The 27722-nt window shown below is 51.9% G+C and overlaps 1 protein-coding gene across 1 annotated transcript; it reads left to right on the forward strand.

The window, feature by feature from the left end:
• The first annotated feature begins 315 nt into the window (after positions 1-315).
• On the forward strand, positions 316-26508 carry Samm50 (SAMM50 sorting and assembly machinery component). The gene is made up of 15 exons (XM_036208411.1): positions 316-463; positions 5021-5131; positions 6726-6827; positions 9754-9841; positions 11375-11481; positions 11891-12021; positions 12239-12326; positions 14436-14564; positions 15034-15105; positions 15514-15600; positions 19154-19224; positions 21259-21326; positions 22764-22910; positions 23302-23443; positions 26329-26508. The coding sequence occupies exons 1-15, from the start codon at positions 443-445 to the stop codon at positions 26372-26374; spliced, it is 1410 nt and encodes a 469-aa protein (XP_036064304.1). The 5' UTR covers positions 316-442; the 3' UTR covers positions 26375-26508.
• Positions 26509-27722: the final 1214 nt, after the last annotated feature.

The following is a 27722-nucleotide window of genomic DNA, read 5'->3' on the forward strand; positions in this document are numbered from 1 at the left end:
GACCCGAGCCATGTTCGATGCCCTGTTCCAGGAGCATACATTCGTCTCTCATCCCTTCGCCCTTAGGTCACACCTTAGAAGTGAAGAGGGGGCTCCAATGTCTAGACCGGTGTAAGCCACCAGGGAACGAGGGTCAGGCTTCGGCGTCCAAGAAGGGTGCAGCCGCCGTAGCCAGCTCCGCCCAGATCAGCTGCTTTCCGAGCTTGACTACACGCTCTACGCTTGCAACTGGGCTTCCCGGCGTTCTCGTGAACAACATCCGGGTCACTGTCACACTTGGACCAATGAACGGAGGCTCTTGAGCCAGGGGGCGGGCCCTAGGTCGTGCAACATGGCGATGGTCCGCGCGCCGCTTCCGTGACCTGTAGCCGCGCGTCCGAGTCTGTAGCTGAGCTAGGGTGGGCGCGGGCACCTCCGCGGGGCAGCAGCCGAAGAGGGAACCATGGGGACAGTGCACGCCCGGGTGAGAGGCCCCGCGGCGGTCGGGCGGGACACGCGCGTCTGCACCCGGGACAAGGGCAGTGGGGAGGGTGCGGGAGCCGCTGGGGCCTGCCACTGTTGCGGTCCTGAGGACCGTGGTGACTTGCCCAAGGTCACTCCGCGGAATTTTCCCGGGTGACCTCACAGCACCGGCCTCCATAGGACGGCGGCAGGGAAGAAGGGTCTGTCAGAAGACAAAACACGAACAAGTGGTTTAACAGACTTGTTTTAAAATTTTCCAGTTATTGTTATTATGTGCATGAGTGTTCGCAGGTGTGTATGTGAACCCTGTGTGCAGAGCCTGTGGAGACCAGAAGGGGGCGATGGATCTCCTGAAGTTGTAGTTGCTGAGGGTTGTGAGCCGCCATGAGGGTGGCTTGCGGTTCCCTGCAAGAGCAGCGAATGCTTTTACCTCCCGAGCCATCTCTCCAGCCCAAAGCTCTTGCTTTTAAACAAATTGCATTTATTTCTTTATTTTGTGTGTGTCCACGTGGAAGCCAGAAGACAATTTGCTGCAGGTTTTCTCCTTCCACCAAGTGGAGCCTGGGGGGATCGAACACTGGCATCAGGCCCCAGGGCCAAGCTCCTGTATGTACCTGCTGTGCCCTCAGTACTCTTGAGTTGGCTTTTTTTTTTCTTCTGATTTTTCGAGACAGGGTTTCTCTGTGTAGCTTTGCGCCTTTCCTGGAACTCGCTTTGGAGACCAGGTTGGCCTCCAACTCACAAAGATCCGCCTGGCTCTGCCTCCTGAGTGCTGGGATTAAAGGCGTGCGCCACCAACACCCGGCTTGAGTTGGCATTTACTTGCCACCTGGAATTGGGCAGTATCTTGTTCTGTACAGCAAAATGAGCCCTCCTTCCCGTGAGTGGGCGTGAGTGGGCAGAGCATAGTGGAGGAGAAGAGACTCATTCTGTCTCATCATTTCTTCCTTCCCTGTCCGTTTCTGCCTTTGGCTTTGTCGCCCAGGCAGGCCTCACAGGAGCCGTCCTGTCCCAGCTTCTGAGGGCTGAGATTGCCGTCGAGTGTCAGTATGCTTGGCTCAGTTACTGTCTTTGAAGTGGTGTTTTGAGGTTTTTTTTTGCTGGTTCTCTTCCTCATGACTCCTAAGGTTAGCGACAAAGAACTTCATGACCAACTCCATTTTTTTTCTTTTTCCTTTTTTTTATTTTTGTTGTTGTTTTTTGGTTTTGGGTTTTTGGAGACAGGGTTTCTCTGTGTAATAGTCCTGGCTGCCCCGAAACCTGCTTTGTAGGTTTCACACTCACTTAGATCCGCCTGCTTCTGCCTCCAGAGTGCTGAGATTAAAGGTGTATGCCACCACCACCTGGCTCCATTTTTTATTTTTTTTATTTTTATTATTTTTGGTGGTGGTCTTTTGGGCCCAGTGCAGTACCTTAGTTCCAACCAACACCTATGTTAGTGTTACTGAATAAGTAGTTGGCTGCTTACCACCAAACTCTTCCATTTTGTAATTGTTCCCAAAGGCCAGAGAAGGAGTCATCTGTCCAGAGTCACAGAGCCTTAAAATGTCCTAAAATCAAGATTAATGGAGTCCTGGGCGTAGACCACAGAGTGTGGACAGCATCACTTGCCCTGTGACTTATTTTTCTGGTGGTGTCCTTTACTTCTAACAGTACTTAGCCCAAGGCCTCCAGACTGGGCACACCACTCACACATACCATTGCACTTGTGACCCACTCTTTGAGCTGTGCTGTTGTCCTGGGCTGTTGTCAGTCTCTATCCTATCTGTCACTCATGTCCACACCCAGCTTTACCTACCCAAATAGTCACATCTTTTGGGACTCCGTTCAAATCACTTTTCCAGTACTCTCTTGAATGCTGTAGGAACCTATTAGGCAAGGTCCTCCCCAGCACCACAGGTACCCTCCAGGTAAGTGCTCACTAAGCTGTAACTATAGATTCCTTTAAATATTTTTAAATTCTGAGACAGCCTTTCCTAGGTTATCAGGGCTGCCATGAGCTCACTCTTAAGCCAGGCTGGCTTTGAATTTGTAATCCTTCATACTTTTGAGTAGCTTGGATTACAGATCTATTTGCTAGGTGTGGTACACGCCCTTGACCTCGGCACTCAGGAGACAGAGGCAGTTGGATCTGTTGGTACTTTAAGCCCAGCCCTTATCTACTTAGTGAGTTTTAGGACAGCTAGGGCAACATATTGAGATCCTGTCTGAAAACAAAAAAACAATCAAATCATACGAGGTGAGTGAATCTCCTTTAGTAAACAGGTCGTGGAGGCCACCAGGCTTTGGCAGAAGTAGGAACCACAGTGACATCTGTTTTGACATCTGCCCTCCAGATTACGGGGCTGGTGGTCTCTGATGAACTTTATCCCATGCTTTGACATTTTAGGAACTATATTGAAGTTTTTTAGAATAATGGGATGCAAATTCAGCCCTAACAAGGCATATTTGCCTACTCTTGGCCTAAGAATGGATCCATGTGCACATTCCTGCTTTGCCTAATAGTGTTTCCATACTTAGGAGAAGTTAGTAGTGATTTAGTTTTAAAAACACTAACAACAAAAACCAGTGGGTAACGACATGAAATGATGTATTCTTTGTCATCCTTGGTAAGTACGAAACCCAGGCTGGCGTTGAACTCACAGCCCTACATCTGCACAATTGCTGGGATTAGAGGCACAGCTGCTTTTCTTTTTTCCTTCCACCACAGAGACTTGGTGGTTTTGTTAAGTAAAAGAACAAAAGAAATTTGTATCTAATCAGTATCCTGTGACTAGGAATTGAGTACAAAAAAGGGAAACCTGTCTGAAGCCACGAATTTCTAACATTTAAGAGGAGGTGTCCCTTTGGGCTCAGGCATGGTGGCTATAATCCCAGGAACTTTTGACTCAGAACTGATATTTAGCCTGGCATGGTGGCTCAGCATTCAGGAGAATGGAGGAGAATTATAGTAAATTCAAGGCCTGAGTTCCTGTCTTAGTACCTCACCTCCCCCAAAGATAGACATTTAAGGTGGATCTTCAGACTGTTCAGGGAGCTAACATGGCCTCACAATGAAGTTACTTATATTGGATGGGATTCTGAGGACCAGTCTTTAGGGCAGGTGTGGGAGGGGTCATGATTCTGTTGGGCTCCTTATCCTGATGCAGAGTCTGTGTACAGGTTACCTGTGGTAGAAGGCCCTTAAGTACTTCAGGGGAAGGAGAAGGGTGTAGTTGGAGTTTTCCTGCCTGGCCCACAGTCAGGACAAATCTCGCTCACCCGCCAGTCCCACAGTCACTCAGAACCAACCAAGTAAACACACAGCAGCTTACATTGTTTATAAACGGAATGGCCGTGGCAGGCTTCTTGTTATCTACTTCTTCTATCCTAAATTAACCCATTTCTGTTAGTCTAAGTTGCCACGTGGCTCGTGGCTTACCAGTACCTTACATCTTGTCATGGCAGCTGCTGGCAGTGTCTCTCCGCCCCAGCCTTCACTTCCCAGAATTCTCCTCCTCCTCGTCCCACCTACCCTATCCTTCCTGCCTGGCTACTGGCCAATCAGCACTTTATTTATTTTAACCAATCAGAGCAACACATTTGACATACAGACCGCCCCACAGCAGAAGGGGATGGCAGTCCCAGGGTCTCCTTGCTCTGCAGATGTCAGCACTTGTGTGCACTGTAGAGGAATTTGACTGCAGACAAGCATGGAGTAAGAAGTAGCCAGATACTGTCTGCCTGTTCTTGACAGTCCTCTGAATTGCCACTCTGAGTTCACTTCAGGGATGTGTCCCAGTAACTTAGGGGGTTCACTTACAGGAACAGATTGGTGATCAACAGCACCCAATTACATGTTCCATTCACACACAGATAAAACACTGTACTGTGTGTATGACTGTTCTCTAGTCTTCCCAGCTGTGCTCACCCAGCCCCTACCCCCAGAAAGCTTATTAAGAAGTTGCTCTTGTGATTACTTGTTTAGTGATAGGATCCCTTCTGCCTTAGCCTCCTGGTGCTGGGATTATAGCCACGTGCCATCATGGCTGGCTTTGTGGTGGTCTGAGGTGGTGACAATTCATACTGTCACTAGGAAGCGGGGGCAGGCTCAGGAGGAATTTCAAGGGGCGCCTTGGCTGTACAGTGTATTTGAGGAGAGACCCTGTCTCAGAAAACTAAAGAAAAGGAAAAAGCAAGTTCAGACGGTTCAAGAATATAGCTTGGTGGTGTAGAGTACTTGACCAGCATGTGCAAAGGTCTAGGTTCAGTCCCCCGTGCCACACAGTTCAGGTTGTGGAAAGTGCGTACTCTCTGGCCCATTGCAAGTTCTTTTTAAATCTTTGTTTTACTCTCTAATAGCCCAGTGAACATGGTTATTAAACCCTGCCCCTAGGGCCTGCACCTGCACATCAGCTTACCTGCCTTTCTATTTCCCATCCTGTCTCCACCCCACCTACCCTACACACCCAAGGGGGCAGCTATGCTGGATTTTGTGGCACTGTCTGAAGCTGAAAGGTGGAGCTTGGCTTGTTTTCATTGTTAGTTCAATTGTCTCCCGTTCCTCCATCCCTTGCAGAGTCTGGAGCCTCTTCCAGCCAGTGGACCTGACTTTGGAGGTTTGGGGGAAGAAGCTGAGTTTGTGGAAGTTGAACCTGAAGCCAAACAGGAAATTCTGGAAAACAAAGATGTGAGTATTCTATGGAACATCTTGACATGGTTGTTTCTGGAATATTCTCTTGGTAAGGCTCTATGGAGAAGTAAAGGAGCTCTCCTGTCACCCATTGTAAGCAGAGAGACTTGGCTTTGGGACAGAAGCTACTTGTTTCTCAAGGTTTCCTGGATGACAGTTGGTGTGGCTGGTTTAGGCAAACACATTTTATTTCTACTGAAAGAAAAAAATGTTTCTCATGGTTGGAGAGATTGCTTAGTAGGTGAGAGCACTGGTTGTCCTTGCACGTGGTCAGGGTTTGGTTTCCAATACTCATATGGTGGCTCAAAACCATCTGTAACTCTAGCTCTAGATTCTAGAGTCTAGAAGATAAAGTGGCCTCTTCTGGCCTCCACAGGCAATGCTCACATGTAATACAAGGACATGCATGCAGGTAAACACTCAAATGCATAAAATAAAATTTAAAAAGTTTTTCAAGGATAGACTCAAATTATGCTTAAGTCTATAATTTTTGGTGGAACTGGGGATTGAACCCAGAACCTCTCAAATCGCTTGCATCCTTTGTTTGTTTTTTTTTTTGTTGTTGTTGTTTTTTGTTTTTTGTTTTCGTTTTGCTCTTTGAGACAGGGTTTCTCTGTGTAGCCCTGTCCATCCTGGAACTCACTCTGTAGATCAGGCTGGCCTCCAACTCACAGAGATCTGCTTGCTTCTGCCTTCTGAGTGTTAAAGGTGTGCACCACCATGCCACCATGCCCAGCAGCCTCTTGTGTTCCAGACAAGTGCTATACTACAGAGCTACAGCCCCAGTCCTTGAGTTTGTATTTCTGTTCCTTTCTCCCAGAAAAGTCAAGGATCTTTTTTTTTTTTCCATTTACTTATTTTTATTTTATGGGCATTGGTATTTTGCCTGTGTGTATGTTTGTATGAGGGTATCAGATCTTAGAGTTACAGGCAATTGTGATCTGCCATGTGGGTCCTGGGAACTGAACCCAGGTCCTCTGAGAGAGAGCAGTCAGGGCTCTTAACTGCTGAGCCATCTCTCCAGCCCTCAAGGATCATTCTTTACCTGCTTTGTGACATCTCTGAAGGATCTTCATCCCACATCAGAGGCTGGGTTTGGCCACATTAAAAGGACTGGGCCTCACTGCTTGTAAGCGTGCAGGACCTACATGATCTTGGGTTCTCTGGCTGAAGAGGCCAGAGCTCATTCATGGGCAGTACAGACTGGCAAAAGCTAGACCTTAAAATAAGAATATAGGGGCTCAAAACAAAACAAAACAAACAAAAAAAAATACAGGGGCTAGAGAGATGACTTAGAGGTTAAGAGCGTTGCTCTTCCAGAAGACTCGGGTTCAACTCCCAGCATCCACAACCGTGTGTAACTCCATTGTAGGGAAGCTGCCGTCTGTCTTCTGTAGGCACCAGGCACTCAGATGCTGTGCAGACATACATGCAAGCAAACACCGACACAGGTAAAATGGGAAAAAGAATGAAGACAGGAGTAAGAAGTTCAGGTATTACACTGGAAGAGACCTTGCCCTTTGTCTCAGACTCTGCCTCTGGCTTCACTCCTGTGCTGGGGGTGGTAACCTCTGTTCCTTTTCACATTTAGGTGGTGGTTCAGCACGTTCATTTTGATGGACTTGGACGGACTAAGGATGACATCATCATTTGTGAAATCGGAGATGTTTTTAAGGCTAAAAACCTCATTGAGGTAAGTTTGTTCTCTGTGTGGCACTCTCTGCCTGTAATTTGTGAAGAGTCAGAGACCACCCCCAGCTCTGCCCGCAGCTTTTCACCACAGAGGGACCCAAGCCTGCTGAGCACCTCCCATAGCTCACACAAACTTCCGCTGTTCTTACCTCTGTTCATCCTGAGGAAGGCAGAGTCTGACCTCTTGTCTGCTCTGTCTGCCCTGTACTTTTGCTGACTCTCAGCCTCAGAGCTGTCCCCATGTCCTGCTCAGAGCCCTGAGATCCTCTGTGGATACCCTGCACATCACCCAGACCCTGCTCAGAGCCCTGAGATCCTCTGTGGATACCCTGCACATCACCCAGGCCCTTGCTCTCTTGCACAGACACTTTTGTGTGCAGTAGCAAGTTGCCTGTGGCTTCCTTCTGTCCTGCTCTTGGATGATACTGAGCTGCCTAACAGGCCATCAGGCCAGGTTGATTGGCTTCTCTCTGTCTCCTCTTGCAACCTTGAGCAGTGTTGGCAAAACAACCAAAAATTTATGTATTTAAAAAGTGGTGTTTCAGTTGCATAAAGAGATGTAAACTGTAAGGTGAGAGCATATTGGTGTGAATGTGCACACAGCCTTGCCACTGCTTGGCTCCCAGAGGCCAGCTCAGGTTCCGCCATGTCCTTCCAAGTGTGTCACTCACCAGGATGAACCCAGGTATCAGGGAACACTAGCGTTCTTTTTTGTCACTGTGAGAGCAGTCCTTTCTACATGTCTGAGAAGCCGCACTGCAAACACTTCGACTCGTTGCTGTGCTCTGTTGGTGGACAGTAACTAGACTGAGTGCTTGGCTCTCACGATGGCTGTGCAGTCAGCATGTTACTGCTGCCATGCATGCACAGTACAGGAGGGTTGCTAGGTCAAGGGCATGCTCTATCACTTCAGGGGTCAGCATGCTGGTATTCAAGGAGATCTACCATTCCGTACCTCCGTAGGGGGATAGGGAAGGTCCACTCCCCAGAGCTGAGAGCCACATTCTAAGGTCTTGCCATCTGTTAGACACAGTGCTCTTTCATTATTTTATTTATTTGTTTGTTTTTATTTTTATTTATTAAGTATACAGTGTTCTGTCTGCATGTACACCTTCAGGCCAGAAGAGGGCACCAGATCTCATTACAGATGGTTGTTAGCCACCATGTGGTTGCTGGGAATTGAACTCAGAACCTCTGGAAGAACAGCCAGTGCTCTTTAACCTCTGAGCCATCTCTCCAGCCCTGCTCTTTCATTATTTTGATTTGTGTATGTCCCTGGGATCAAACTCGGGCTTTGTAGCAAACACTATACTCACTGAGCCATCTCTCCGGCTCTCAAATACTTTCCATTTTCTTTTTAAATTTTTACCATTCATCTCTCTGTTCTGTCTTGCCTTCCTTTTTTGTTTGTTTGGACAACATCTCACTATGTGGCCTGGGCTGGTCTCCATCTTCAGCTCCTGCAGCCTTAGCCTCTGAATGCTGGGATTACAGACATGTGCCTGGGTTCTCAGCCTTTGTTCATTCTCAGGAGCTCTTTGTATCACTTCATCACCAGGGTTGGGTGTTTTTCCTGTTTGTTACCTTTTCTCCCTATTATTCTTGGCCTTTCTGTGTCTGGGTACTCACCCTACTGACTGCTGGCTGTGTCTGGGTACTCGCTCTCCTGGCTGCTTTCTGTGTCTGGGTACTCACCCTACTGACTGCTGGCTGTGTCTGGGTACTCGCTCTCCTGGCTGCTTTCTGTGTCTGGGTACTCACCCTGCTGACTGCTGGCTGTGTCTGGGTACTCGCTCTCCTGGCTGCTTTCTGTGTCTGGGTACTCACCCTGCTGACTGCTTTCTGTGTCTGGTTACTCACTCTGCTGGCTGCTTTCTGTGTCTGGGTACTCACCCTGCTGGCTGCAGGCTGTGTCTGGGTGCGCACCCTGCAGACTGATTTCTGTGTCTGTCTGGTTATTCACTCTCCTGGCTGCTTTCTATGTCTGGTTATTCACTCTGCTGACTGCTTTCTGTGTCTGGGTACTCACCCTGCTGACTGCTTTCTGTGTCTGGGTACTCACTCTCCTGGCTGCTTTCTGTGTCTGGGTGCTCACTCTGCTGGCTGCTTTCTGTGTCTGGGTGCTCACTCTCCTGGCTGCTTTCTATGTCTGGGTGCTCACTCTGCTGGCTGCTTTCTGTGTCTGGGTATTCACTCTGCTGGCTGCTTTCTGTGTCTGGGTACTCACCCTGCTGACTGCTTTCTGTGTCTGGGTATTCACTCTGCTGGCTGCTTTCTGTGTCTGGGTGCTCACTCTCCTGGCTGCTTTCTGTGTCTGGGTGCTCACTCTGCTGGCTGCTTTCTGTGTCTGGGTATTCACTCTGCTGGCTGCTTTCTGTGTCTGGGTACTCACCCTGCTGACTGCTTTCTGTGTCTGGGTGCTCACTCTCCTGGCTGCTTTCTGTGTCTGGGTGCTCACTCTCCTGGCTGCTTTTCATCGCAGTCAGGTTCACCTCTCAGCTCTGTAGTCAGCTTTTCCCTGGGTCCATCCCCAGAGTATTGTTCTTACATGCTGTGGTTTCTGCTGGTGCTCTGGGCCCCGCAAGCTCATTCCTATGCTGAGCCCCAAGTGTGCTCCTTCCCACTACATTGTTACTCAGTGTTTCATAGACATTTCCTGCTATGTGCACCTCTCAATGCATACACTCACAGGTCACATGGCTCTCGGGGTTCTGTGTCTTTTTTTTTGTTTTTTCAAGACAGGGTTTCTCTGTGTAGCTTTGCGCCTTTCCTGGAACTCACTCTGTAGACTAGGCTGGCCTAGAACTCACAGAGATCCCCCTGCCTCTGCCTCCTGAGTGCTGGGATTAAAGGTGTGTGCCACCACCGCCCGGCAGGGCTCCTGAGTCTTAAGAGAGCTCATTCTCTGTTGTCTGTCCTTCTCCCAGGTAATGCGGAAATCTCATGAAGCCCGTGAAAAACTGCTTCGCCTAGGAATTTTTAGGCAAGTGGATGTTTTGATCGACACGTGTCATGGTAGGTACCATGGGAGATTATCTTTCTGATGCCACCATGCAGCCTCCAGGGTCATAGAACAGCCAGCCATGTGGTTAGATGTAGAGTGCATCCAAAAGTTTCCCAGGCAGGTCTTGGAGTCAGTTAGCCATCTCTAAAGATGCACCTGTGGGTTTCATAGCAGCAGAGGGGTGAGTGGGGACCAGCGATCTAATTTGTGGTAAAGCTCAGGACCCACTGATGAGCCAGATGGGCGCACCTGGGGACACTGGTGCAGGTTCAGATACACTTCACTTATGAAGTGGAGGCTCCGGGCCTTTTAGGTAACTTGTCTCTGGCCCAGTAGTGAATGATAGAGTTCAAGCATGCAGGCCTGCCCCACCTCCCCAGGGTCAGTTCAGTGCCCATTTGATGGCACGTGGCTTCAGCTCACTCTGGCCCCTGTTGACCATGGCCTTGCACTGGTCCTCTCTCCTCGCTGACCGTGACTTCCGCTCTTGACCCTGGCTGTAGAATTACTTGACAGCAGAGGCTGCCTTAGGGCATTCAAAACCTGTCGTCATTGAGCACATGTCACACAACACGTCCCTGACCCTGCCATGCATCGTGAGCTTGACAGTTGGGACAAACAAACCTCGTGAATGTGAGGTGTTAATAGTGGGAGCACTAGGAAGGCAGAGACAGAGGTTCTCTGTGAGTGCTAGGTAAGCAAGGACTACATTGAGAGACCGTATCTCAAAAGTAAAAAAAGTAAATAAATAAAAATAAAAACCAGGGGGGCTGGAGAGATGGCTCAGAGGTTAAGAGCACTGACTGCTCTTCCGGAGGTCCTGAGTTCAATTCCCAGCAACCACATGGTGGCTCACAGCCATCTGTAATGAGATCTGGTGCCCTCTTCTGGCTTGAGGAATACCTGCAAACAGAACACTGTAAACATAACAAATAAATAAATCAGAAAAGTGCCAAGGCTCCACCCTGTGCCCCTGAGGCATGTGGACATCTCCATTCCTGATGGCTGTGCAGGTGTCTAGCAGAAACACCCAGCAGGTGCCCTGGGCGGAAGGCAAGTCTGAGACCCCAGCCATGCAGGGTTTGACCTCACTCTGCAGAGCACTCCATGCCTTGGTTGGCTGTGAAATAGAAGCCACCAGCTCAGACACTGCTCACCCCCTGCTGGATGAGCACATTTAACTGTACTGTGTTGCTTGTCTCCGGTTACTGAAATCCTTACCATCATATGCATCCCATCCTTTGTTGGTGGTTAGATGGACTCAGAACACTTTCAAAGGCCTCCCCAAGGAGGACACATTCCCAGCTGGGGCTGTGTCCAGAACAGAGCAGGGTCCGGTGTTAGGTATAGAGTGTGTTTTGGTTTGTATGTGTGCACGTATGTGTGTGTGGGGTCATGCGTGGCAGTCAGAAGACAGCTTGCAGGAGTCAGTTTTTTCTTTCATCATGTGGGTCCTGGGAATCCAGCCCAGGTCAGCAGGCATGGTGGCAGTTGCCTGTACCCACCGAGCGAGCCAGGCTGACCCTTTTAAATGTTTACTTTAGGTGATGATGCACTGCCAAATGGATTAGATGTCACCTTTGAAGTGACGGAGCTAAGGAGGCTGACGGGCAGTTACAACACCATGGTTGGAAACAATGAAGGCAGTATGGTAGGACACGTCTTCCGTCATTGTTAGAGTTCTTTGGAGTGTAAGCCTTTGAGATGTGCCTTTTGGAAAAAACAGGAGCTGCTGTGGAACCTGCTGCCTTAGGCACTTGGGTGTTATCTACAGTTCCCTTTAACCTCCTAGAAGTAACTGGTCGGCAGGAAGTTGTTTGTAGCTAATCCTGGTACTAGGACAGATGAGCACATTAACGGTCTTGTTTGGGTTCATTTATGCTTCGGTGGAGGAGGTTTGGGGTTGAGGTGGGAGGCTTCTGCCTTCCTTTTCCCAGGTGGTCAGCCTGTGTGGGATGCTGTGTGCTCTGCAAGGGCGTCTTGTCAGAAACAAAGGCTGTGTACGCTTGGGCCTCGTTTACACTGGTCCAGGGCCAGCTTCATCCTTTCCTCTCCCATAGGTACTTGGCCTCAAGCTCCCCAATCTCCTAGGACGTGCAGAAAAAGTGACTTTTCAGTTTTCTTATGGAACCAAAGAAACTTCCTACGGCCTGTCGTTCTTCAAACCGCAGCCTGGAAACTTCGAGAGAAAGTAGGAAGCTGAGCAGGTCTTTGAGCTCAGTGACCTGATTTAAAAGTTAAAGTAGATGGCTTGAGTGTGAAATGGCACCTGGCCGCCAGCCACCTCCACTGTGGCTGCTGCCCGAGGAGGAGCCCCGGTGTAGTCTAACTGGGCCTGTGGTGTAGCTGTGTGCAAGCCCTGCGCACAGACCCTCTGCTAAAGCTCTGTTCCTCCCGTTGCCTCCTAGTGTCTCTGTAAACTTATATAAAGTTACTGGGCAGTTCCCGTGGAGCTCACTCCGGGAGACCGACAGAGGAGTGTCTGCGGAATACAGTGTGAGTCCAGCAGGCCCTGCGTGCAGGGTCGGGACAGTGTGAGTCCAGCAGGCCCAGGGTCGGGACAGTGTGAGTCCAGCAGGCCCAGGGTCGGGACAGTGTGAGTCCAGCAGGCCCAGGGTCGGGACAGTGTGAGTCCAGCAGGCCCAGGGTCGGGACAGTGTGAGTACAGCAGGCCTTGTGTGCAGGGTCGGGACAGTGTGAGTCCAGCAGGCCTTGTGTGCAGGATCGGGACAGTGTGAGTCCAGCAGGCCTTTGTGCAGGGTCGGGACAGTGTGAGTACAGCAGGTCCAGGGTCGGGACAGTGTGAGTACAGCAGGCCCAGGGTCGGGACAGTGTGAGTCCAGCAGGCCCTGCGTGCAGGGTCAGGACAGTGTGTTCATTCACTAGAGGGGGAAACAGGTGGGTGGGTGCGGACTTTTCACCCCTTCATGGCCGCCTCCTGGCTAATGCGGGTAACCAGGGGACAGACCTGGCTGGTGTCCACTCTGGTCACATGACATCTGCTCCTGACTGACTGTAGCACCGAGTGCTTTCCCCCATCTCTCTCCTTGGTACCGCCTTTTGTTTTTCCCCTAAGCTTTTTAGACAGCACATCCTGAAGGAGTCGGGGTTACTTTCCACCAGGAACAGTAGACACAAAGGGACTGGAGTATAGAATGGTGTGGGGTTGGCGTGGGCTGAAGGACAAGGCTGGGCAGAGCTGGCTGTGTCTCGGGCCATCCTGAGTGTAACTGGGCACTATAGGTTCACTGTCTGATCCTGTCAATCCTGATGGTTACTGTGGAGACAGCAATGTGTCTCCCTGAGTAAGTGGCTTGCTCGCTAAGAGCCGCCCTGTGTTCTAGGAAAGAAGAGTTGATTAGGAAGCTTCACTTCTGGCAGGCATCTGGGGAAAGCCTGAGTCTTGGGGCCCTCACGCAGAGTGACTGCTGAGCCTGGCTGCTGCCCCTACAGCCAGGGCCTGGGTGTACACCTCAGGCCTGCATACTGCCTCTGTGTGCTGAGATGGGCAATTTTGGTCTACACTCTTGCACACCAAGTTTGTGTACTGGGCTTCAGCTAGTGCCTCCTTATTATCAGTTGCCCTGTGTTTTCCTCCAGGCCTGTAGGCTGCAGAGCTTGCTGGAATGGCTGCTCTGTGGGAAGCTTGGTACCTGGTGTCCTTGTGAGTGAAGTCACAGCTACTTCCCAAAGCTCCCTGACATCATGCTATTCAGATAGAATGTCATGTTCTGAGCTAGATAGAGTGTTCTGAGCTAGGGGCAGGCCTGCTGAGGGGCAGCTGTGGGGCAGGCCGGCTGTGGGGCAGGCCTGCTGAGGGGCAGCTGTGGGGCAGGCTTGCTGAGGGCCAGGCTGTGGGGCAGGCCTGCTGAGGGCCAGGCTGTGGGGCAGGCCTGAGGAGCAGCTGTGGGGCAGGCCTGCTGAGGGCCAGGCTGTGGGGCAGGCCTGCTGAGGGGCAGTTGTGGGGCAGGCCTGCTGAGGGGCAGCTGTGGGGCAGACCTGCTGAGGGGGAGCTGTGGGGCAGCTGTGGGGCAGGTCTGCTGAAGGCCAGGCTCCCAGGACCTGGCTTTACATGTTCCCTCTGGCTGTGGGAAGAAAGCCCTTAGCCCCATATGGCTTGGTCTCCTTGTTCTGGGGCTGACACCATCCAGGTGACAGATTACCGGGTCTGCCTTCAGCCAGTCGTGGGCTGAGTGGGTGTGTCACGTCACCTGTGTGTCTTCCTGTGATGAGACTGACCCCTGCTGTTGACAGAGTCACCCTAGCTTTTGGGTATGGCCCTGTTCCTCCAGCCGCGGCAGAGTAGCACTGACGGTGGAGGGCTCCGCTGTGCTTATTTTGTAGGGTTCAGTTTACAGCCCTCCCCATCTCCTTCCTGTGTCCTCTTCTGTTCCTCCTTCTCCCCTATTTCCTTTCATTTAAAGCAGTTTATCTTGGGGCTGGGCTAGGGGAAGATCAAGTTCCAGGAAGGGCCTGATCCATCCCTGGTGCTGAGAAAAGAAGTTGCCAAGTTTTACTCAGTGATGCCTTGTTTCAAAGGATGCTTTGCAGCAGCTTGTTCCAGTGTGAGCAGTGCAGAACAAACTTCCTTCCATGCCTTTACAGTTTCCCATATGGAAGACCAGTCACACCATCAAGTGGGAGGGTGTGTGGCGGGAACTGGGCTGCCTCTCGAGGACTGCATCCTTCGCTGTGCGGAAGGAAAGTGGACACTCACTCAAGTCGTCCCTCTCGGTAAGTCTTGCTCTCTGACTGGAGAAATGTGTTGACAGAACCCTGTGGCACATTGGCTAGTCTCTGCTGATACTGGGCTGACTGGGGGACACTGAGGTGTCAACTGGGTGGTTGGGACAGTGGCCTCCAGTTCCACAGCCTCTTACTATGTTTTGTAAGTAACATCAGTGGAAACAGACAGACATGTGTTTAAGAGCTGGCTGTGGAATTTCCAGAAATTAAAAGAAATGCAGTAAGTTGACTTAGGGTGGGGCTCTGCTCTCTGAGGGAACAAGGCTGGTCAGTGTTAGTGGGAAACTCTCTAGTGTCTTTGGGTAGGCCATTTTAGAACTGTGTGCCATCCTGGAAAGGCAGGAGCAAGTGAAGCTCTGTGAACATGCTCAGCACAGCCCCAGCCCTCGGTGTACAGCAAGTTCTATTGTCCTTGGAACTGCTTGAAGTGAAAGTGTGCTCCATTCATTTCTTTCAGCATGCCATGGTCATCGACTCTCGGAATTCATCTATCCTGCCAAGAAGAGGGGCCTTACTCAAAGTCAACCAGGTAGTGTTCTCACCAGAGCCAATAAAGTGTGCACAGGGCTCTCATGCGCAGTGTGGAGGCTGGGGCCACTGGGGAGTAGTGTTGAGTACCGTAAAAAGTGGTGTGGTCAGCTGCCCTGAAGGTACAGAGGAACTGGGTGACACTGGGTGGGCTGTGGTGGTCTAGTGTATCTCATCCTGCTGCTCACGGTGTAGGCAGGACCCTGGGGTGCCCAGTCTTCATTTGCAGAGGAGCTGAGTGGTGAGGTTTGTATGTAAAATGTCCTTGCCATGAACACGGCTGACTCTTTCCAGATGCTGAGCAGGCCAGGGCCTTCTGAAAGGCACAAACAGCAAACTGTCATTGTAGAGGCAGTGCTTTGCAGCCCCTGTGTTTCTGTGACCTCTGCCCTCTGCCCTCTTCCCTCAGGAGCTGGCAGGCTACACTGGAGGGGATGTGAGCTTCCTCAAGGAAGACTTTGAACTTCAGCTGAATAAGCCGCTCATGTTGGATTCGGTGAGTCTCCAGCCTCTGCTGTGCCTGTGGGGTCACCCTTCACCTTGGGGTCCTGAGTGCCCAAAGCACTGAGGTTAGCCCAGTGCTGTGATGCTTTAACCCACAGGACTTAAGAGTCCTCTGGTCAGCATGGGTGTGACCTGCCAGGCTGTGCTGGGTCCTCATTCTCAGAGTCACCACAGAACTCCCTCCATCATCCCTTCCTGTCTGCCAGGCACTGCTCAGACTCTGCCTCTTGTGCCTGTGGTGTGGAACATGCTCTTGAGTTTCCCGCACCCCCTTTCCTCCCATCCCCAGTGGAGCTCCCCTAGATGCACACCTTGCCTCTGCTTTCTTGGGAGTCTGTGCTCTAGGCTGGTGCCCGGAGGGCCCTGAGTTTCGTTACTGCTCCTTCGCCCATGCTGGCTTCACAGGCTGCTCTCTGGGGCTGAGGCTCTTCCTTCACAGACACTTGCCCTCATCTGCCTCCTGCTGCTGTGACGTCCTTTTGTCACCTGCCCACATGACCTCCTAACCCAGGCACAGGTGTGTCTCCAGCCACCTTCTCCTATCTTCCTGCCTGGGGTTGAGGGGTGGAGGGTGCCGCTGTGCTTATTTTGTAGAAGCGCCCATCTGTTGATCCACTTACCACCTACCCACTCATCTGTCTACACATCTGTCCACCCACCTGTCTGTCTACTCCTGCTCCTTCCACTCACCTGTCTGTCTGTACATTCTCTTATCCCCCATTTGTGTGCCCACCCACTGACCTACACCTTTATCACCCCACCCACTCATCCTGTCCACCACCCACTCCCCCACTACTCACCTGCGTCCTGGCTGCCAGGCACTCCAGGTGCTTACACCGAGAGGTGGGAGCATGGGGGTAGAACGTAAAGGGTGCAGGAGGTTGGTGGTTGAGATGGACAGAGTTGGGGGAGGCAGGAGAGGGACAGTGGCTGCCAGTGAAGGGAATGGCTTACTGTGGGTGGCACCCAGCTGACTCCTGGAGGAGGAGGAGGAGGAAGAAGAGGAGGAGGAGGAGGAGGAGGAGGAGGAGGCGGCGGCGGCATCAGTGGAGAGCTGGTGTCAGAGGTCAGAGTTCAGCAAGTAGTGAAGATCAGGGTAGTTGGTCGCTCGGTTTTGAGGTAAGACTGGCTGAGGAAGAGCCCTGGGCTCTGGGCCGTACTTCTAAAGCTGAGGCCACTTCAAACTAAAATGCTTATTTTTGGAGACGGGGGAGAACGAGGATGAAACAGCAGAATGGCTCTTTCAAGACATCTACAAGTGCTGTGTGGAGGGAGAGTGGGCGGGTGGATAGGATGAGTGTGTGGGCGGGTGGGTAGGATGAGTGTGTGGGCGGGTGATGGATGGGTGGGTGGGTGGATGGATGGATGGTGGATGGGTGGGTGGGTGGATGGGTGGGTGGGTGGGTGGGTGGGTGGATGTATAGATGGATGGATGGATGGATGGATGGATGGATGGATGGATGGATGGTGGATGTGTGCATGGGTGGGTGGATGTGGTAGGTAGGTGAGTGGATGAATGGATGGGTGGATGGATGGATGGATGGGTGGGTGGGTGGGTGGATGGATGGGTGGGTGGGTGGGTGGATGTATATATGGATGGATGGATGGATGGATGGATGGATGGATGGATGGTGGGTGGATGGATGGATGGATGCATGGTGGATGTGTGCATGGGTGGGTGGATGGGTGGGTGGATGTATATATGGATGGATGGATGGATGGATGGATGGATGGATGGATGGTGGATGTGTGCATGGGTGGGTGGATGTGGTAGGTAGGTGAGTGGATGAATGGATGGGTGGATGGATGGATGGGTGGGTGGGTGGATGGATGGGTGGGTGGGTGGGTGGATGGATGGATAGATGGATGGATGGATGGATGGATGGATGGATGGTGGGTGGGTGGATGTATAGATGGATGGATGGATGGATGGATGGATGGATGGATGGTGGGTGGGTGGATGGATGTATAGATGGATGGATGGATGGATGGTGGGTGGGTGGATGGATGTATAGATGGATGGATGGATGGATGGATGGATGGATGGTGGGTGGATGGATGGATGGATGGATGGATGGTGGATGTGTGCATGGGTGGGTGGATGTGGTAGGTAGGTGAGTGGATGAATGGATGGGTGGATGGATGGATGGGTGGATGGGCACATAAATGGGTGGGTAAGAGAACGTATAGTAGATAGGTGAATGGTAGAAGGATGAGTAGATAGATGGGTAGATAAGAGGAGGGTACAGGACTTAGGATGTTTGGCTCTGGCAGAAGGAACTGGGACCTTGTCTGCTGGTGGGAATGTGGAGTGTAGATGCCTCTGAGTGGGAGCCCGTGTAGGGCTAGAAAGAAGGAAAGCAGGGGTCTACCCTTCTCAGAGCCCAGCAAGCTGCCTTCCAGGCCAGAGGTAATGGTGTGTACAGGTGGGGCTGGGCAGGTCTGGGAGTCTGCTGAGGCCTTTGAGGAAGCGGTCTGCCTCCAGGAAGCAGAGGCAGGTCTCAGCCCAGAAAAGGACTAGGGATGGAAGCAACATCTCCATGAACGGGCCTAGGCCCCATGCAGCCCACTACTTGGAAATGTCCTAGTAGAGCATGGGTGCTTCTCGACTTACTTCCTGATGGCGTCACTTCCCAGTAAACCTACTGCTAAGTTGGAAATGTCTGAAGTGTGGAACTGGCTGAATAGCTAGCTCGGCCTTCATCAGACTGGCGCCCGTCCCTTAGTCTAGGGCAGAGGTGACTTGAACCCAGTGTAGTGTAGCTTGGGTGGCTTCAGAATGCCATACCAACAGATGGGCACACGAGTGTGCCATCAGACAGCAGTGAAGTTGGGAGGGTTCATCCTGCCGTGCCATGTGGGACTGTCTGGTGTGTTCTGAGGCTCTGCCCACTCTCTTCCACTCTGTGTCTATAGTCCTTCCACCAAAGCATCTAGAAAAAGACCATCTGAACAGTGTGGAGTCGGCAAGGACAGGAGAGGTGAAGGACCCAAGATGAGCAGAGGCTCTGGCCAGTCTGACACCATGAGGGCCTGGGGCTGCTGAGTGAGGGCCTCCAGCTCAGCAGTGGTACTCAGTAGGACTGGGCGTGACCTACATGATTTAAAGAGTGTGTCACTGAGCCCCCTTACTGGATGGCGCTGCCCCTGAAGGAGAGCTAGACACATGTCTTTACACTGTGTGATTGCAGGAGCACCGTAGCCTGTGTAGACCTTCAGCCTGAAGACCTGCGTGCCTCAGTCCCCTCAGATTTTGGGGTCTGAACAGTTGCAGGATCTCATATCCAGGGTCCTGGCTCCCTTCCTTATCAGGTTGTCCTGTGGGTGTGACTTCTCATGCACAAGCAGCCTGTCCTGGCTGGAACACAAGCTAAGCCCTGCTGTACTTCCATGTGACTGTTGGAATTTCAGTTTGTCTGACAGAGTTCTCCAGCCTCACAACCCCAGGTCCCCTGTGTCCCCTGTGCAGGTGCTCCGCTCTGCATACCAGGGCATCCGGAGTGGAGCCAGCTTGCTGCTGGTGCTCACTGTTTACCTTCACACAGGTGTTCTCCACATCTCTCTGGGGTGGAATGTTGGTGCCCATCGGTGACAAGCCATCCAGCATTGCTGACAGGTCAGTGCCAGCAGAGGCTCCCTGCCTTCCTCTAGGACTTTGGATTGTTTTTTGTTTTTGTTTTTACAGCAATATTCAGATTGCTCCTGGTTTTCATGTGGAAACTGATTTTGAAGTACCCAGTACTTGTACTTAGTACCACTTGCTTTCTGTTGGGATGCTTTGTTGTATTAAATTTTTTCTCAGCCCTGTGTGGTAGCTCATACCTTTAATCCCAGCACTTGGGAAGCTGAGGCAGGTGGATCTCTGTGAGTTTGAGGCCAGTCTGGGCTACAGAGAAAGTTGCAGGACAGCCAGGTCTACACAGAGAAACCCTGTCTCGAGCCCCCTCCTTCCCAAAAAACTAAATGAATGAATTTTCCTCTCTTTTTTTATTATGATGAAAGAATTTGGTTAGTACTTGTAGAAGTGAAAATAAAGGCACATTAAGAAAGTGGGGTGCTCAATCCTCCCAGAGTTAGATAAGCCTGCCTAACCCTGGACTGGCTCCTCAGGGTTCGTTAGGAGTGTGTCTGTGTGTATAAAGGGTGACGCTGTGAAGACACTGTAGTTTAGATGCAACTTGTATTCTCATTTGTTAGATGTTACAGAGAGATCACAGAGTGATTGTTCACCAAGTCATGAGAAAGTCCTCAGAAGTAACGTTTTGTATGTGTGCACATGTGCGTGTGTGTGCAGATTCAGATATGCCTGGTGCATGTGTGGAGGACAGAAGACAGCCTTCAAGAGTTGGTTCTCACCTTCCCCATTGTTTTTCATTGACTTTGCAATTGTGCTACAAATACCAGTCTTGCTGGCCCAACCTTCCAGGTGACTCTGTCCATCTCACGATAGGAGTGCTGGGATTGCCCTTGCTCATTATGCATCTGGCTCTTCATATGGGTTCCAGGGATCTATCTAGCACCCACATGGGAGATTACAATGTCTGTAACTCCAGTTCCAGGGGGTTACACACCCTCTTCTGGTCTCCTCAGGCACCAGCCATGTGTGTGGTGCACACACAGACATGCAGCAAAACACTCTTACACATAATAATGAAGAAATCTTTAAGAAGCACCCAAGCCAGAGTTTGCTGTCTGCCAGCATTATTGATGTCAGTGGACTATTCAGGAAAGCATAGCAACCAGACAGTAAAAGCACATGAGGACCTCATGAGAGACTTCTGTGGGGCAGAAAACCTAGAGCCCCGATCCCTGTGCACTGTCCCAGCCTCTTGGACCACCACACTTCCCAGGGCACGGAACAGCTTTGCGTATGGTTGACCACTGAAAATTAAACCTAGCTGGGCATAGTGTTGCACACTTTTCATCCCAGTACTTGGGAGAGCAGAGAGGCAAGTGCATCTCTTGAGTTTGAGGCCAGCCACAGCTACATAGTGAGACCCTCTCTACTATATATCTATATAGATAGAGATAGATATAGGTAGATATGGATGGCTAGATATAGAAATATCTAAAAAATTAGAATGCCCTCCCCCAGTTAAAAAGCATCGCAGGAGCTCAAGGATATTGTGTCTTTGAGGAACTTGACTAACATTTGGGGAGGCCCTGAGTTCTGTCCTTGGCAGTTAGAACATAGTACAATTCATTGTAGAGAGCCAGAGTAATGCTCTGTGTGGTCTGTTTCCTTCTGGTATCATCTGGGCCCTCTTGTGGTGGGCCACACTGTTATGTGATGTGGACTACCTTCTCAACCTAATGTGGCTGGGGGTGTCTGTCACGTAGGATGTCTATGGAGAGGGAACCTTGTGGTGGGCTCTTAGACAGCTGCCCTCCCTTTATAAGGGGATGGCCCTCCTCCTCCTTGCTCACTTTCCCGTGTGTCTTTGTTGTGTCTCATTGCTCATATCCCCAGCAGGAGCTGCTGTTGGGTGGTGTCAGGTGCTCACTTGCGTCTTTCTCACCTTCTCCTAATGCTCTGCTGTGTGGTGATCGTGTCATTGTCCAGAACCAGCTGTGGCCCTGCTGCTGTCTCACTTGCTGTGGGTCTTGTGCATCTTCACCTGATGACCTGACACCTGTCACTTTGCTGCAGGTTTTACCTGGGAGGTCCCACGAGCGTCCGAGGATTTAGCATGCACAGCATCGGACCCCAGAGTGAAGGTCAGTGAGCTTAGGCTTGGAGACATGCAGTACTTTCCTTCTGTGTGGGCTGTCATTTGTGAGGGGACCGAGGCAGTGGAAATATCAGTTTGCAACAGTGTTGGTGTTCGTTGAGTATAAGGATAAGAGCATTTCCAGCAGCCATGCCAGTTCCTGCTCTCCGGGGGTGACCTTTGCCCTGTGTCCTAGGATATACCCCCTGACTCAGCAGACCTTGTCTCCCAGAGACTGCAGAGCCATGTGCTGTGCCATGTCTTCTGGCTCGGAAGGTTTGCCGAATGTCACCAGGTAGAAGCAATGTAGATCTGTGATTGTGGATAAGGTGATTTTCTTGAGATTTGTTTTGTTTGTTTGTTTTAAACTGGACAATAAGCCAGGCTGTGGTGATGCACTCCAAGGCAGAGGCAGGCGGATCTCTGAGTTCGAGGCCAGCCTGGTCTACAGAGCGAGATCCAAGACAGGCACCAAAACTACACAGAGAAACCCTGTCTCGAAAAACCAAAAAAAAAAAAAAAAAAAAAACCTGAACGATAGCTCTATCCACTAATACTGTAATTCCAAGTTCAGAAGCTATCCTGAAAACAGGTTGTGAGCCTAGCCTTTAACAGCTGAGCCATCTCTCCAGCCCTCATACATTTTCAAAAAGACACATGGCAACTACATGCATTTAGACTATACTGGAAGGTAATTGGCGGCCTTTATGGAGGGCTGGTCTGCTGGCATCCCCTGGGTTCCACACTGAAGGTCTCCCAGACGCCCTTGCTTCTCTTCATTCTTACATTCCCCTCCTGCTGCTGGTGAGCAGCAGGGAATTCAGAGAATCCCAAAGCTTTCCTGCCACAACAGCAAGAGCGCCAGAACACAGGCAGCTCCAAAGAGCCGCCATAGTGGCAAAAGAAATGGAGGGTGAGGGCGAGGACGGGGGCAAGGGCAAGGGTGAGGTGCACAGCGGGACAACCCACCGAGGATCGGGCTTCAGCCCCAGTCCAGACCCTTCCCTGACTGATGGAAGCAGCTGCCGAGGCCTGAGGGAAGTCATCCCAGAGATTTCCTCTCCTGGGTAACTCGAGCCAATGACTGACTCCAAAAAGGAACTTTTCTCCAGGCCTGGCCTTCCAGTGTTGAAACCAGAGTATTTTGGGCAAAAGCCTGGGCTCTGGCATCCCCACCAAGCTGGGCTTGGACACTGTCCGGACGTGCCAGATAAGAGAACAGTGATGGTGGAAGACTGGGAGGCTCAGTGTGGCCACGTTAGGAGAGGGACACTTCAGGTACTGCAGACGGCACATGGCAGCCTTGTACTTTGTGGTGCCCTGGCTCCTCAGCTGTGTGAGTAGAGGACACTGAAAAGGAGAGGCTGGGCTTGCCTGGTCTGCGGGGCAGAGCTAAAGCAGGAGCCCACAGCACCGACTCAGCAGATTCTGTTTCCCTCCTCAGGAGACTACCTGGGAGGGGAGGCATACTGGGCCGGGGGCCTGCACCTCTACACCCCGCTGCCCTTCCGGCCAGGCCAGGGTGGCTTCGGAGAGCTTTTCAGGACCCACTTTTTCCTCAACGCGGGTAACTTGTGCAACCTCAATTATGGTGAGTCTGCCCCGGCTCCGAGTCCTGATGCAGGGCGGCCTTCCCTATTGATGCCAATGTGTAAGGGGGAGTCTGCTTCTTTCTCTGCAAACAAGCTTCAGGTGCTCCCAAGTATCATTAGGTGCTTACAGGAGACAGATGCAGCTGAACAGGTGGGGAAGCCTCGGGCACCATCTGAGGTGTGGCGTGGGGCCTCCTAGCTGCTCTGCTGGGAGAGCGTTTTTAGGCAGAGGGGCAGGATAGCCAGACCCAGGGAGTTGAGACATTCAGCTGGCTCTGGGAGAGTGGGCAGCGGACACCCAGTCCTACACCTATCTCCACTAGCTAGGCCCAGCTGTAGGGCCCTGCCAAGGAGGGAGCCACACATCTAACACCACCTTTGCTATTTCAGGCGAAGGCCCCAAAGCCCACATCCGGAAGCTGGCTGAATGCATCCGCTGGTCCTATGGAGCGGGCATCGTCCTCCGGCTTGGCAACATTGCTCGGTTGGAGCTGAACTACTGCATTCCTATGGGCGTGCAGCGGGGTGACAGGTGGGTGGGGCCGATGTCAGCTCTGTGGCTCTGGGGTTGCAATTGCTCTGGGCTGGTCACTTGAGTGCCTTTAAGGTTCAGGACTTGACAAGAGATTGAATAGTCAACTGAAGGATGAAAGTATGTGGGTCCTCTGCTGAGTTTCTCCTTTAGTTGTGGGGGAAGGGAGGTGCCCACCCCTTCCCGGGAACACGGCTGCTACTGTCCTCAGGACAGTGTGGGCTCTACTGCTCTGAGGCCCTAACCAGGTGGGAAGGGTTGACCCTGCCTGCTGGAAGTGTGGTACAATAGGGAGCTTCCCTGTGCCACCACTGGCCTGGGGCTGGCCACAGCCTAGCTGTGGGCTGGAGGACTCACCCATGGACGTGGAGCAGTGGCTGGATGACGGGTGAATCTGGCCAAGTGCTGTTCAGGGTTGTAGGAGTTACCCCATCTCTTACATTATCTTGTCGGCATTGTAAAGTTGTCTGGAGACCCAGAGGGATTATTATACACGGGAAGCTTAAATGACAAGGCTCTGGAGGTCAGAAGTCAAGACAGGTGCTGGAGGAAGTTCCTGGCTAGGGCACTGTGCCTGGCTTGCACGAGGGCCACCTTCTTGACAGGGAGGCGGTACAAGTGCTTGGTGTTCTACTCAGGCTCCACCCCCCTCACAGGGGCTCCACCCACGTGACTTTATCCAAGCTAGACCACATGCTAGGTGCCACCTTGTGCTCGCCTTGGACTAGGTACTTAGCTACTCTGGGTCTGTCTTCCTGTCCTGAGAATGGAAGGTGACGGACGATTCAGGGATAGATGGTTCCTCCTCTGCTGTTGTGTGGTCTGGATGTGGTGTCTGTGACCCCAAGACTGCTGGTGTTGTACTGGCCTGCCTTCTCATCCCTGAGTGGTGTCCCTTGTCCACACTATGCCTTCAGCATGGGGCTTAGCTCTGTGTGGCGTTCCATGCAGGTGGAGCTGGAGCCAGAACCCAGGAGCTGCTTCTCAGGCTGTGCCCCGGGCCAGTCCGCTTTGGGAGTGTGGTGGGCTCCAGTGGGCACTGGATCTCGGCTCTTGAGGCCCATCTACTGTAAGACTGACAGCAGCCACAGGGTGGCAGTGTGCGCCAAGCCGTTACTTTGCTTTTGAGCCGCTTGCTTGGCCATTTAACGGGTGTTCTTTACAGCTCAAGACCCCTCAGCTGTAGCCCTCTCTTAGTGAAACCTGAGAAGCATGTTTCAAAGATTAACCCAGAACCAAGCCTTCATAAAGATGCAGCCTGCTGCTGAAGTGGGGGAAGGCCCCGGCTCAGGCTGCCGCAGCTGTTTGCCGTTGTGACGGTGGCAGCAGGTGTTTGTTGTGGGCAGTGAAGTCCAGGGTCAGCCTTGAACATGGAAATACCCTTCCCTGATGTGGCTTGGCTTGCAGCTTTGTTAGCAAGAGTGGGATTTGATAACATTTGAGACAAATAGCCTCAATTTCATCTTGTTTCTAAAATTAGGCAGTTGGCAGGTGGACAGTCTGTAGCCCCACCTCCAGGGTTAAGCCAGGTGCTCTGTAATTGGCAATTGAGGCCTTTACAAAAGGGAGTCAGTTTGAAGTGTTTTGACCTCCCTCCTGAATGATTTATGGCACTATCTTCTCTGGGACCCAAGAGTTGGGTCACAGCATGACTGCTCAGGCTAGGTCTCTGGAGACCCAGCCTGAATCAGCCTGCTGCAGCTGCTCACTGAGCTGCAGGAAGGGTGCCATCATTGCAGCTGGGGAGGGCAAGAGACTTTCTGAGGACTCAGGGTGGGGAGGACATCCTGACTGGACACAGCTGTCCTGGGGAGGGGTGTAGTATGGGTGCTCAGAGTATGCAGGGTTGCAGACACCTCCAGGGAATGGCTGCTGCCAGTGAGCCTCTTTATTCTTCCCCTTCCTCACCCTCCCTCCAGCTGCATTGATGGCCTTCTCTTGGTGCCTGTCAAGTGTGAGTGCTGTGCCCCACACTTAGCACATCCCCAGGATGAAGAGCTCTGGGGGAGCAGGCATCAGTGGGCTTTCCTCATGACCACTGCTGGGGCTGGTGTGAGGGGTGAGCACTGCCACCATGGGGCAGGAAGGTAACCTGCACTTGGCCCAGAGGGAGAGACTGAGCAGGCCACAGGGTATGCAGAGGATTGATGGGCCCTGGCCTTGTGACCCCGGATGCCATCCTGACTCCCCACCATGGTCATTGCTCTGTGATGCGTGTGTCCCAGCACAAACACCTTAGGTTTGTTCACAGTTGTAGTAGCAGAGCTGTACTGAATGCCTGTGTGTTCTCTGAGGAACTGGGTATATTTCTCTCCTCTGGGTGTTCTCTAAAGCAGTGACAGCAGCATGGTCCCTTTTATGGACTCCGTCTAAAATGTGGAACTGGCAGTCTAGGCTGAAGGCACAGGTACACTGTGCAGCTTGGGCTCAGATCCTCCACCTCCAGGGGTGCTGCTTTCCTCTAATCACGAGGGCTGCTCAGCAGGGGAGTGAGAGACAGCTTCACATTCCAGTGTGGCATATCAGGAACCTTTGTCTTGAGGACACTGAGCTGAGTGTTCATTGCCTGCAGCCAGTCCTGGCCAGTATGAGAAGGGCCACACAGGACACCCCAGAGCTGAGCTCTCCAGAGAGCACACCTGTGGTTACCCCTTTTATCTTCCTTCCTGGATCAGGAACAGGTCTGGCTGGCTGGGTTGCTGGGTCATTGTGAGGCCCAGGACCAGCCTGTCTTCCAGGCCAGCCCCAACATGTGGGCTTCCTGCTTCTCTTCCTTCCTGTCCTGACACCTGGCAGGTGGGGACATGCTGGCGGAACTGTGGGGGCTAGCAGAGCATCCCGATGACCTAGGGAGTGCTGGGCTTGACTTCTCCCTTTCTTTTCAGGGTTTGTGATGGCGTCCAATTTGGAGCTGGGATTCGGTTCCTGTAACTTGAGTCCCCCAGGGCAGCTTGGATGAGCAACAGGACTCTCCCAGGCCACAGGCCTGTTTGGAGGTGACACAGTTGAGTGCTTCTGGGCCATGATCCTTATGGGAAATCACGTCAATAAATTTGAAACATTCAGCTGTGTCCTGCATGTGGTCTGTCTTTCAGGCCATGCGTCTGTCTGGACACCTGCTTTTCTTGAGGACATGTGACAGTCTGACCTGGGCCTGAGAGCTTTCAGGTGACCTCCCCAAAGTGCCTTTTTCTCACAGACCCCTAGAATCTGCTGGTAGGGCTGAGCTGTGGGTGGCCCCAAGGGACACTGGCCCTGTCATCACAGGCCACTTCAGTGGCAGCATGGCCTCCCAGTGCTGGTGTGATGTCAGGATACTGAGGCAGAGGGAAGTACACTGCTGATAGCCATGGCTGCTCTGCTTGTCACACCATGACTCAAGCTGCACAGCCAGCAGCAGGGAGCTGAGGTGTCCAGAGGGGAAGGCTGGCTTCTAAAGATGCCCAGGCTCCCTCTTCAGAGCCAGCAGGCCTGACTCCTGCCTCTGCTCTCTTTTACGGACCCTTTTGACCTGTCTGCCACCTGCTGCTCTCTCGCCCTGACTTCATAGAGTTGCTATCCCCAGCCTTTAAAGGGGGATCAGTCGGAAGCCACCCCCTTCCTTTGCTTGGATACCAGTATCCGCAGATACTCAGGGCTGTCATATAAAATGTTACAGGATTTTAGGGGGGTGGGAGACAGGGTCTCACTTAGCCCAGGCTGGCCTTGACCTTTCAGGGGTCCTCACTCAGCCCCTGACATGTTGGGGTCACCAGTGTGCACCCACAGTGATGCCATATTGTATGCACATGGACTGCACACAGGCTGTGAGGCACCTGTACATTCCAACTCAGCCTTGAGCCAGGTGGCTGATTCAATATCTGTGGCCTGCCCTCCCTGTGGCCTTTTCTGTCTTTGCTAAATGACTTTGGGGCTTGGGGGTCTGCCTGCACCCAGACACACACCACCCAGTCCCGCCCTGGGGTCCCAGGCCCCTGAAAACTTCCCTCTCCTTCCCACCTGCAGTGGGAACTAGTGTTTGCTGAGAATAAACTTGTTCCCTTGGGTGGTTGGGAAAGTTGTCAGTTGTTTGCACTTTCTCACTGATTCTTTTAACAGAAGAAGGAGGAACCCATTTAGGGTCCTGATGTTGGGAGCTGCAGAAACTGTGTGACATAGATTTGCAGAGCCCATGCATGACCTTTGAGAACCCAGAAAAGGCACTTGTGAAAGTCTGGTTTTCATCAAGGCTGTGCTGCCCTGGGAGCTACCTCTGGCTCCTTAATGAATGCACGCACAC

The sequence above is a fragment of the Onychomys torridus genome, chromosome 16 (assembly GCF_903995425.1).
Source record: "Onychomys torridus chromosome 16, mOncTor1.1, whole genome shotgun sequence".
In the NCBI taxonomy this organism is placed as follows: domain Eukaryota; kingdom Metazoa; phylum Chordata; class Mammalia; order Rodentia; family Cricetidae; genus Onychomys; species Onychomys torridus.